Raw genomic sequence first — 12,132 nt, 5'->3', positions numbered from 1 at the left:
CACTGACTTGCAACAACTTGCAATCATAAGTGACAGAGTTAATTTCGGGTAAAATCAATGAAAATGGGGTATGCCGATAGCATAAAAATGAGATCATATTTGGAATCAGCACCCTGAAACAGCTGCTAAAGTCCTGGCCAGAAAAAAATGTTTATTTGTTGACCAGTGTAATGTTGTAACTCATTGCCAATCCATCTCCTACGCCGTGTGGGTCACGAGGTTTCACAAAGCTGGTTCAATATAACGTTGAAGTTGTTTTTGTATATTGCTTTTAGTAATCTGTTTAACCACCGCAAAATAAAATAGATTTAACCCTCCAAGGCAAGTCCCCTCGCGTTCATCGTTGGAGGATGTTCATGATCCACTTGTTACGATACGTAACTACATTTATCAATGTAGGATACGTTGACATTTATTATTTAACCGCCCCATTGAGAAATGTGATAACTCCACGCATACAAATACATATCAGTGTGTTCCAAAGCCCATCGTCTATGCACGGCTGGATGAGGGCCTCCCATCAGTTGGATCATCGTGGAGTGCAATACCGTGCACACACTTCGCCCCTGCTAGACTAGTGGGATGTACATCTAAAGGTGGAGCCCTGGAATGCCTCGCTCACATCACTGCTGGTGGAAGGGCCTCCATATAGAGGCGAGCTCTCGAGGGCCTGTCTGGGGGGTGTTTGACCAACTCTTCCACATACTTTTAGGAATATAACCACGTGTAAATTTGACGTGTATGCATTGATCTTGAGTGGATGTTTTTAAGGATGTATATCTCTCGTCTGTTTTGATGTTACAATCCCAAATTCAAGCTGTAATCCAGCAGCTGAATTTACCAGAATACGTCGGCTTTGTGAGCCAGAGCTGTGGAAATTCGCCACAGTAATTACGTGGCGACGACTTGATTTGAGTTGTCGACCTCGTGCAAAAACAATGAATAGCTTAAACGATCTCGAAAGTGAGATAAATTAAATGAACACCGATTAAAATTGACTGCATACCAAGTTTGCAACGTCAGAGTGCATCTGGAGCCAGTAGGAAATTAATAGTACGTGATATAGTTTAATACATTCATGGGTTCATTTGATATTCGTAACATATTTACAGAGTAGGACGATCGAGACACTATATTTCCCTCCACGGAGTAATTTTCAAAATTATCAAATGTGGACACACTCGGCCTAAATGCGTTCGGGGTATTGATTCAAATTTGAGGTCCACCAAAGATAACCGCAGTGCCGTGTTTCACTTGAGATTGAATGTAGCCTTGGACTTCACATGTGAAATTAGCAAACAGAATTCGTGCAGAAGACGTAAAAGTCTTACGTTTCCCACATACATATGTCCCAATTACTGTAATATACCAACTCATGTGTTGTCCCAATTACTTTAATATACCAACTCGTTATGTGTTGCTCTAGAGTCTAGACAATTGAGTCAACATATATAAACAGAACTATGTTGATTTGAAGCTTTCGTTACTGCAGGAATTCATACTCTTTGGTTCTTTCGGTAAAGTCACGTATTTATGTTTCTATCTACGTAACTTTACCGAAAGAACCAAAGAGTACAGAACTATGTTACATGTCTCTCGACATATTAACACAAATGTTTTAGTCCATAGACCTAATTATGGGGTTTCCAGGCCAATACATGCTGCTGAATAACATTGGTCTGGAAGATCAATAGGCCTATGTACACATTTTTCTTTATTTGGAAGTAAACATATTATCACAGCATTTGTGGAACGTTGGCAAAACATTATAAAGTGAACTTCACCGTTGTTAATATAACCACAAGTGCAATAAAAAATGTCCCCGCCCCCATGACGTGTATATTAAAATGGTTGTTGTTCTGTGGCGACTCCTCGGGATGACCTTAATTCAGCAGTAGATTGATCACGGCTGCTGCTGTTGATGATGTTGTTGTTGATGTCTCCTTGGCTACTCGAACCACCGCTAACTGAATAATGGGCCCGATATGGTGAGCAGCTGCGCCCTACAATTACGTCTGCGCCGAGTTCCAATGCAATTGGCAAAAATCATCCGACAATCCCACCTGGCCACGGGGACGTGAACACGTTCTGGGAACCGGTTTCAGCCGATTTACCGGCAATCTGCTTTAAACAATGAGATCTGAACCGTGCCGTTCTTTGTTGCTATCTCGTCCAACATGCGTCTCGGTGTTCTGCTCCGGATCGTCCTCTACGCGTGGCTGCTGGCGGAGTGCAGCGGCCTCTTCGGCTGGTTCAGGAGGAGAGACAAACCAGCAGTGGCACCGACACCCGATGCTCAAAGCGGCACCCAGGAGGACGGGCACGGGCCCCCCCCCCAGGATGGCTCGCAAGGTGGACCCGAGAGACGGGGAGTCGGGGCAGCTCCCTTCAAGCTCGCGTTCGCTGATGAGCGCTTCTTGGCCGAGGCGCGGCACCTGGAGCTGTCCCCACTCGACACCTGCCACTACCAGGTGCGCCCACCTCTCGCATCACCACCACGACGGACATCACCATCACGAACATCACCACCACTAAACACCACGATCACTACCGCCACCACCACGAGGATCATCACCACAAAACACCTCCATTATCACCACCAATTACCACCACGATCATCACCGAACAGCACCACTATCATCACCACGATAAACAAACACCACCATTAACCACCACGATCATCGCCACCAAACACCACCGTTACCTTCACTATCTATCATCACCACCATACGCCACCTTCGCCACCACTATTAACGCCATCACGATCACTTAAGCACCACCGAACCTCTCAATCACCGCCATCACCACCGTCAGTCGTTTACCACCTCACACACACCGCACCACCACCGCCACCAACCATCACCAGTTGTCACCGACAGTCCCCACAAACCACCCATTTCTAAATCCCTAAAACAATCCCGCTGGCTCGGCTTCAAACCTCAGCAACTTCCTATCCCATCGCGGGCTGAATGTCAACTAACTGCAATCACGACATCGCTTCTTCCGCAAACAATCCGTATCGACGCTGTTTTTTAGGATGGTCCGTCTCGTCGAGTTTATTTTCACGTGGCAGGAAGCTGAAGCGTTCGAAGATTACGCATACGAAGATCTGCAAATTAAAACTTTTGTTTATTATTACACGCTTTCTATTTAACTCACTCTGCCTGTTGTTGTTGTATCATCAAATCTTGTAACTCAATTTTAACCCACTTCCCAATGTGGTATCGACTGCAAACTTGGTATACTTATGTCATAGACATACTAATGACAATACTATATTCTATCATAGAAAATATATAGTTTTAAACATTGCCCACGTTATGCCCCACGCTTTTATTTTTAGTCCGTTACAACAGTATATTAAACATATATAATGCAAAGTACTTGAACAGAAGTAAAATATTTTTAACTGTTTAGTACATTTCATAAAATTGTGTTTAAAAAAAAGTTTTTAAAAATATGTATCTTTTTGTGTAACTCTACCACCACCTAGCGGGCCACATTGTAACCTTCCTATTTTGGTGCTTCTCACATTACCCTGTAACCTCTGCCGGTCCAAAGAGTTTACTAAAATAAACCGGACCGCATTTGGCTTTCTCACAATCGTGTAGGCAAAGTGACGCAATTTACACATTCAGTAAAAAGACTTGTGGATGTAAACCGTGTGTGTGTGTGTACTTTGTCACAGGTGATCGGACGCCTGAAGGGAGCCTGTGATGAGCTATCTGAAGAAGATCTGGCCAAGCTTGGTGTCTCTTTACTGAACTGCCAATCAATGGTGGAGGATAGACGCACGTTCCAGTGCACAGCCGATATGGTGAGTCCCGAATTTGCCTCGGCTCATTTCTTCGAATTCCAATTGTCGCTCACGGTGGTGTCATGCCGCCATGAGACCCTTCCGTGCAAAACTCTTGCAGCCCAAGGGGGGGGGGGGGGTTATACCTCCTCGTCAGAATGTGCCCCAAGAAGATTAGCGCGACCAAACGTCGTCGTCGCGTTCTAATTACTGCGCGAGTAAAACGTGTGCCGCTTGATTTGCCTTGAACAAAACAACGCTTACGCGCAAAGTTGGTGCATTTTGCAGAGCCTTTCCCAGTGCACGGCCGAAATGGATCCAACCACGTGGAATGCTTACCACATCGTGAGTAACCGCGTGCGCTCGGTGTGCTACGCCACGAGGCAGCTGCAGTTCCGTCAGAGGACTGAGCACGTGGTGAACTCGCTTGTGGAGACGGCCCATGACCAGCTAGACACCATGCAGCGTATCAAGGTGACAACTTCTCGCGAGGCGGCTGTTTTACACACACACACGGGGTTGTGTGTGGGAGCATTTTTAGAATTTCGTCAGGAGCTGTCGGTGAGATTAATGTATATACGATGTTTCCGGCTTCAATTTAATGGACGGTCCTCGACTGTTTAGGCTTTTATTTAGTTCATGGTTTTAATTGTTTCATTCATGGATTAAGCTTTTTATGGCAATTAATTGAAAACCTAAATGAACAACTGAGATGCTTCATCATGGGACCTCCTTTGCCAGTACCAAAATATGAGAATAGGTTTTCCCCTTTTTTCTGGCAACAAAACAGGTGTTGAGATGTTCAAACACCAAACTGAAACCTTTTTTACAAGGAATCACGTCTGCATTAACCACAATACTTGTGATCAGAATGAAAACAAAAAACATACTCTGAGATATGCATTGACTTTGAAACTGTTTGGTCCACACCAGATACAGCTTTCTTTTGAACCTAGTCCTCTGGTCTAACACCGACCTGTCCACAAATAATAGCTTAACAAAGTGGCTTAGGATGTGGAAATGTATAGCATAAAAATAAAATAACTAATATAAATGCATGTTTCTAAGTGTCGAGGGAAAAACTGAGAGGACTCAATGTTAGTGTTCAAGTTCTCGCCACATTTCATATTGCCATACCTCTTTCAATATACAGTATGTGGATATTTCTATTACAATAGTTTTCCCTGCTCTGCCTGGAATGCATGCCTGCCTATATTGTGTTTTGTGTACAGGAAAGTAATGAGAAACTCTCAGAGCTTACAGAAGCCTCGATCCAGAATGTGTTGGATGGGCAGGGCAAGCTGCTAAGTCATCAAGAACAACTTGACCAGAGCCAAAGTCATCTGCAATTGTCCATAAGTACCAGCATGGAGCAGGTCCTCGAGCAGAAGAGTCTCATCGCCACAGGACACCAACTGCTCGCAGAGATGACAATGAAGATTCAGAGAAACATTGGTAAGTGGACCTGCTTGTGAAACGCTTACATAAGACTATTCACGTTGTTCAGATTGTCCATTTTTTTAATTTCTATTAGAGTATTTAATATTGGGCATGTTAATCTTGGAATGCAAAATATTTTTACGTATGAAGTATGAAAATGTATCCAAGCTGGTGACCTTTTGTTACATCCTATGTTGCATTGTTGAAATATATTTAAACAATTCACCGAATCGGGTTTGCCAACAAGTGCATTGGATCCTTGATCCAGTAAAAGTAGTTTTGAAATGTTAAACGTCATTGACAGGCTCGTCGTGTAACCTAATACAGGATTGAAATGTTTTTTTGCAGATGACATGTCATCTGAGCTTGAGCAACAAGGAGTGTCTGTGAAGAAAGGGCACCATACCATTCTGAAAGATCTCTCCGATGTAGGAAACCGGGCTGCTGAAAGTCATCAAAAACTTGGTAAAACATTTCCTTCACCAAGTAGGCGTGATGGTTACACAAGTGCTGTGACTATTTATTTATGAAAACCAGCTTATCTTGAACATAATAGAGATGACGGTAGAAATGATGCAATACAGGTGAGGTTGTAGCTGAGTGTATAAGGACCATGCTGAAGCAGAGGACTGGGGTGAGATTAAATTTAGTTAAAATTAAATAAGAAGGTCCCCTTAGCACAATTAATTGTAAGATAAATGTGGATTAAATCAATCAAACGTCGATGGAAATAGGTATTGAGGGTATGATTTTAATCGGTAACTAGGGTTAAGGTAGTGATGGACCATGTACATCAGCTGTACAACATGGTTAAGGAATTAAACAGACAGATTTTGAAATCTGAATATTTCAACATACGAAACAGCAGTGTTCTTAAATTATTTTCAGAGGGGGGGGGGACTTTTGTCAACAAGACATCAGTGTTTGATCTGCCACAATTCAAACCATTGCGTTTGACAGCACGATGATGGGGGATGTTTTCACATTTGTGTGTTTTTCGGGGGCCGCACTAAAGACCACCAGTGGGCCTGCGTGCCCTGCAATGAAGGTCACTGCTATAGAGGCTGCATTTAAAGCCCCAAGCAAATATATTTCGGAAGGGTATCTTCAAAGAAAATGCAAAAATGTTTGCCAAAGATGTTTTTAACCAAATTATTTTCTCACGACAGAGGCACACATGGCATTGGTTAGCATGTATCAGGATGATACGAGCAAGTATTACTCGTCTCTGATGAGCAATCTGCAGAGACTAAACCGCACAGTGGGATACCTTCTGCAGCTGGTGGACAGCATGCAAAGTAACATGGACCAGAAACTCGACTGGCTTGCGCAACTTCTCGGAGGGGCTGGTGAGTTAAGACCAAATATTTGCACATGAACACACATTTTATGGTCTGATTATTTAGCCCACGCTCTTCTCTTTTTTTAAGCTGTTGTTACAGAGCTGCCAGCAAACACGCGTAGCGCAAAGTCAGACGTCATGCCAAACAACGTGCGGTACAATTGGGAAAACACACCTGGGATGTGACCAATGGGAAAGTTAAAGGATTCCCCCTCGTTTTGGTTTAATTGTGAACCTCTTGTTCTCTCGCAGGTGATAACATCTCGGTAGTGTACACATTTGTACTGCATGCGGCATATCTATTCCTGGCAGCGGTGGTGGTGATGTTCTTGCAGGCACCGGCCCTCCCCCGGGCCATGCTGATACTGTGTGTTGTTGTGAACGCAATATCTGAGATTAAGACTGGAACCTCCTTTGACTTCATTGAACTCTCCGTTCTCACAGTAACCTTCGCTGCGGGTAGGTATCCCACACGGTCACATGAATAATGTTTTCTTATATATGTTTAGACTGCTTTTTGTGTTTTTAGATTGCAGTCCTCCCCCCCCCCCCATCTGATTAGTGCATTCGGCTACGTACGGTGCGAAAGAAGTTCAACATGTATAAATACATCAACCATGGATTTCTTGCCAACAATTATTTTGCTACAAAATCGTTTAAATATTACGATTGTAAATTCTTGGTGAAACCATCATAGGTATGGTGAATCTGAAAACTATGTTCTGCTGTGTTTATTTAGAGAGAATATGTTTATGGGAGAGGAATAGAGAATAGGAGACGTGTTATTCAGTATTATTTCACACAGTTGAGTGAACCAAATAACATAATTTTAACCATGCTGGTAAATGAAACACATCGATTGAGGAGATATGGTTTGCTTGAGGCTGCGAGTGCCTACCCGGGTACAGGATACTTTCTGGTAGTGCGTGCATGGACCGTCTACTCCAAGCTCCAGCCACACGTCTCGGGCTCCTCCGCTCCCAGTGTGGCTGCACCAGCACACTTCAAGTGCAGGTACAAGGTCTTTCCAAATGTTTCCATATAGTTCATTCTATGGTATTAACATGAAGTGAATTCTGAGTAAAGGATTCTATATGGGTTTATTTCACCTTGATCTGTATTGCTTTACCTCCCTGTTATTTTATTTTGCTGGTCTGTCTCCAATTATGTTGTCTACTCTGTTAAGCTGCTGAATGTAGAAACTCCGTAATTCTACATTTATATTGGAATTCATAAACTAGAAATGCACTGAAGTCCATCCAAAATATGTCTTCACCCACACACGGCAGGCTCGCCAAACAGACAAACGCACTGAGAAGCACATACACATCCTGAGACTCACAACTATACATGTTGAATGACACAACAACACAGATCTGTGGTTGGCTGAAATGCCACCACTTTTGTTGAGCAGACACTGGCTCGCCAATGGAATTAATGCTTGCCTGTCACAATGCTCAGTCAGAAGATGCTATCAGATGTGGCGCTTCAATAAAACCATTCCTCTTCATATGCTGACCATCTTGTCACATGTTAACAATACTCGCTGACATGCCCAGTTATTGATTTGCATTTCGCAGCTATAAAATAATTATGGATGTGGAGAATTAAGTAAATATTCTTGCATTTGTCTCAACATCAAAACCGAGTAAATGTAGTTGATTATAATTATACTGCAGGCTGGTGGAATAAGACTAATTGATGCTATTCGTCTGTAAGCCCTGCATGCTAATGGACTAAATGCCATTGCACACTGTCTGGCAAGCCTATAGGTTGAAGGACTAAAACACATTTTGATGTGGACCTTTTTTAAACCACATCTTAACTTATGTGTATACAAATATTAATTTAGAACATGTTTTTTGCATTTTATGACCACGTTTTTGTTTCAGGAGTTATTTCCATGCAGAGTGTTTGAGTCTCGTATAATGCGTTGAGATATTTAATAGGCGCTTCATGAATTGACTCATAATTATGAACGCTAGTCTGACATTTTGGTTGTTTCTTCAAGATTAGGTTGTCTCTTTAGGAGGTTTTTTAGTGGTTTTCATCTTTTGTTTGTTAAAATCATGAGAATATTGTGGAGAAAACAAATAAACAATGGAGTCAAATGCTGATAATGGATTTTTTTAAATACGAGTGCATAATTATACGAGGCAAAAGGTTTGGTCAACCTATGGTCGGCCACATTAATGACTTCATTTGATGAACATACAATCCCTGTCGATGAGATCATTGCTGAAGTGGAATCGGCAGTTAGACATTGCCCCCATAATCAAGCTGAGATTAGGCATTGGGTTGCTAAAATTATTCAGAACCGCAAATTGCCAAAAACAAATATTATCTTCAGTGAAGCAAAAGCCTTAAGAGAATTGAGAGCAAATAAAGATATCCAAATTCTTGCTGCTGATGAGGGCCAATCAACTGTTGTGATGCCCCGTGAGGACTACGATAATAAAATAAAATATTTACTCGATGAAGGTATCTACTTCAAAATTAAACGAGACCCAACCAGCACCTTGTAACGTAAAACAATGGCAATCATTGCCAAGTCATCAATTTCCAAGGAAGAGCAATCCCTGATCAAACCAAGGGCATCAAAACCACCAAGACTTTATGGGCTACCAAAAATTCACAAACCTGCTGTACAATTAAGACCCATAGTTAGGACAATAGGCTCTGTCACGTACAAATTGGCACACTACCTAACAAAACAAATACAGCCCTACATCGGTAGGACCTCTACATTAATAATTAAAAAAAAACTCTGAACATCTCGTAAATATAATTAAAGCTATTAAGCTTAACCCTAATGATTTTCTCGTAAGTTTTGATGGGACATCTCTGTTAACGAGGGTTAGTCAACGAGTCAATTAAACTACTTGACACTCTGGTAACGAACAAAGGTTTAGCCAAATATATCCCAAGACTAGCTGAAAACTGTCGAAAGAACACTTCCTTCTTGTGGCAAGGTGACTTTTATAAACAAATGGAAGGAGCAGCAATGGGCTGTCCCTTGTCTCCTGTGATAGCCAATTTGTACATGGAAGATTTTGAAACAAAAGCAATAGCGTCAAGAACACTAAAACACTCTGCCTGGTTTAGATATGTAAATTAATATCTGGTACAAAAGATGTATTACCGAAGCTATCAACAGAAGGTGTGTACATGATTATCTGCACTTGTGGCAAATGCTATGTTGGGCAAACAAGACGCATGTACAGCACGAGACTTAAAGAACAAAGAAATATGAAATACTCCCAAATACAACTGTCAGCAGTAGCAGAAGACGCGTGCCAACAAGGACACTCAATTGATTTTGATCGTGTTGAAGTTCTGTGCAAAACTCGCTACTACTGGCCAAGACTAATTAGTTAATCTATCGAAATTGATTTTTTTAACAGTTCGGATAGCTACCGACTTGGTGCTACGTGGAAGCAAATCATCAAATAATACATTTAAATGCATGCCTATACAGGCAGCCATACTTGAATAGGTATTACCGTTGATGCGGCTATTTTAATACACGTAATGAACAGAAAAGACAATATCAAAGGGCTCGGAAAATACGCATGCATAATGTACGTTGACTCATTAATCCCCCCCACTGCGCAAGAATGCAGAAGTGTCGTCACCACATCTACGCCTTTTGTATAAGGAACGAAACAGGTGGACTTCTCCACAAATTTGGCTGTCGCTTGATGAAGCTAGTTGTAATTTCTGGTGAAACGTCGTACTCAGATTGTAAATGTTGTGGCTAGGCTCTTCAACACACCGGTGTGCTGTACTAGTGACGAATTGGCATGTTCTGTTTACGTGACAACCCTTACTAGTTGGCTGTGTCGAGTGGTGGTGGGTTTTAACGACACATTTATATATTTACGTGATCTACCCCAAAAAAAACCTCTGGATAAATTACACTTCACGGTAGATGACTGACCCAATGGGGTAAACTGTTTTATTGCAATTAGTAACTTTAACATTAAACATCACTAACTCGATGGGGATCAACTCCTTAGATGGATGACAACTGCTGTTGGTGTTTTACAGGAAATCTGGAGCACAGGATTCGTCAAGTAATGATTCTGTCAGTGGTGTAGGAGGTAATAAAGAATTGTGTATAATACAATATTATAAATCATACAATAATGTGTATTCTTTATTCTCACCTTATTTACGAATATCTGTATTGCTTTTAAAGATTGTATTCGAAATACTCATCTTGTGTTTTACACTTTAAACATGTATCATTTTCATAGATGCTTCTGAAAATCTAAACAGTACTGTGCTTGGTGAGCCAGCGGACAACTCAACTCAAAAACCAATTCGGAATGTCAACAGTCGCAGGAATTCTCTCTCACGGATTTATCTTACAGCTGACAAAGTACGTAAATTTAGTAGACGTCACACACAATTACCACTGACATAAGTCATTGTGCTTGATATTAATAAACAATTATTTTGATAGCTCTCCAATGTATTTTCTGGTTGTGTGTGTTTGACATGATGTCCAACGTTTCGCTTCACGTTCTGGGAGCTTCAGGAGCGAGGTCAGAGATCGTGGCGAACGACACGCAGGAAAATCTGAGAACATATTGGACAGTTGTACAGCACATCCGTGAACCCTCACAATTATGGCTCGGATCTTTTATTCCATGTAATTAATTTCCCTGGATGCTTGTGGATTTACAATAGGAACCGTTTGAGTTTCTACATTCGGTCAGTCGAAGCTCAGGACGGCATCTCATGCGCAGGAGCGACCCACTGGCATGCTCCAGCCTGAACAACACGTACGTGCGAAACATTAAATATATCCCATTTGTTTTTGCAGAAGTATTCAAAGAGATTGCGATTTGTGTCATGGGGCTTGACTTTGACTTTAAAACTGCTGTGCTGCTTCATAGGTCGTCCTCTCTGTTGCCTCGAGGGCCCTGTGGGGCCATCACACGCTCCGGCTTACCCTGCCGCAAGAAGGCCCTCGTGGGCCGCGATTTCTGCCACCTGCACTTGGCAGGCAACTCTTTCTGCCTGCCGTCTCTCTATGAATAGTGCACCATTGTGGATCTTGTCTTGAATGACCAACCACATGTGATTTGTACAATTAACTTATATAGCAAATGGAAAGTGTCATGCCATAGAAATTCACTTGAAAGATACAAGTAGACACCACGTGTCAGACATTTTTGTTTGGTATTTTTTTAAATGTAAGATATTAAAATAAACATTATTTATCGAACGTTCCAATTGTTAAATGTCATTGGATGATATGTTAACATTCTATTTACTTTTGTGATGCATCTTTGTGTTTTAACCTACACATTTGTACTGATTTAACTGAAATACGGAGTGAAATTCCATTTTAAGCATTTTCATAAACAGGATTAGTAAATGTTTAAGCTAAAATTAAATGTGTAAGAAATGTATGCGTGTAAAGTGTGTGAATTTGAGTGTTTTTATGATGGTGTTCAATAAATATTCCTTTTCAAATTGGTTGGTTTCATACGCAGTGCTTCTATTTAACTCGAGTAGAGTACTTTAATTGGAACTATATGGG

At 41.6% G+C, this 12,132-nt stretch overlaps 1 protein-coding gene across 1 annotated transcript; it reads left to right on the top strand.

The window, feature by feature from the left end:
• Positions 1-2,177: 2,177 nt before the first annotated feature.
• LOC144933234 (protein brambleberry-like) lies at positions 2,178-12,068 on the top strand. Its single transcript, XM_078857903.1, has 12 exons — positions 2,178-2,471; positions 3,689-3,817; positions 4,085-4,270; positions 5,029-5,251; positions 5,585-5,701; positions 6,406-6,585; positions 6,831-7,037; positions 7,487-7,592; positions 10,629-10,681; positions 10,838-10,962; positions 11,274-11,368; positions 11,483-12,068. The coding sequence occupies exons 1-12, from the start codon at positions 2,178-2,180 to the stop codon at positions 11,625-11,627; spliced, it is 1,860 nt and encodes a 619-aa protein (XP_078714029.1). The 3' UTR covers positions 11,628-12,068.
• Positions 12,069-12,132: the final 64 nt, after the last annotated feature.

Source organism: Lampetra fluviatilis, chromosome 7, assembly GCF_964198595.1.
Source record: "Lampetra fluviatilis chromosome 7, kcLamFluv1.1, whole genome shotgun sequence".
Classification (NCBI taxonomy): domain Eukaryota; kingdom Metazoa; phylum Chordata; class Hyperoartia; order Petromyzontiformes; family Petromyzontidae; genus Lampetra; species Lampetra fluviatilis.
The sequence above is the reverse complement of the archived record's forward strand: the minus strand, read 5'-3'. Positions and strand labels throughout refer to the sequence as shown.

Excerpts from the sequence above, each read along its gene's own strand:
- LOC144933234 (XM_078857903.1), top strand. The coding sequence starts at position 2,178 with ATGCGTCTCGGTGTTCTGCTCCGGATCGTCCTCTACGCGTGGCTGCTG. Across the intron at positions 2,472-3,688 it reads TCGACACCTGCCACTACCAG|GTGATCGGACGCCTGAAGGG; the intron begins GTGCGCCCACCT and ends ACTTTGTCACAG. Across the intron at positions 5,252-5,584 it reads GAAGATTCAGAGAAACATTG|ATGACATGTCATCTGAGCTT; the intron begins GTAAGTGGACCT and ends GTTTTTTTGCAG.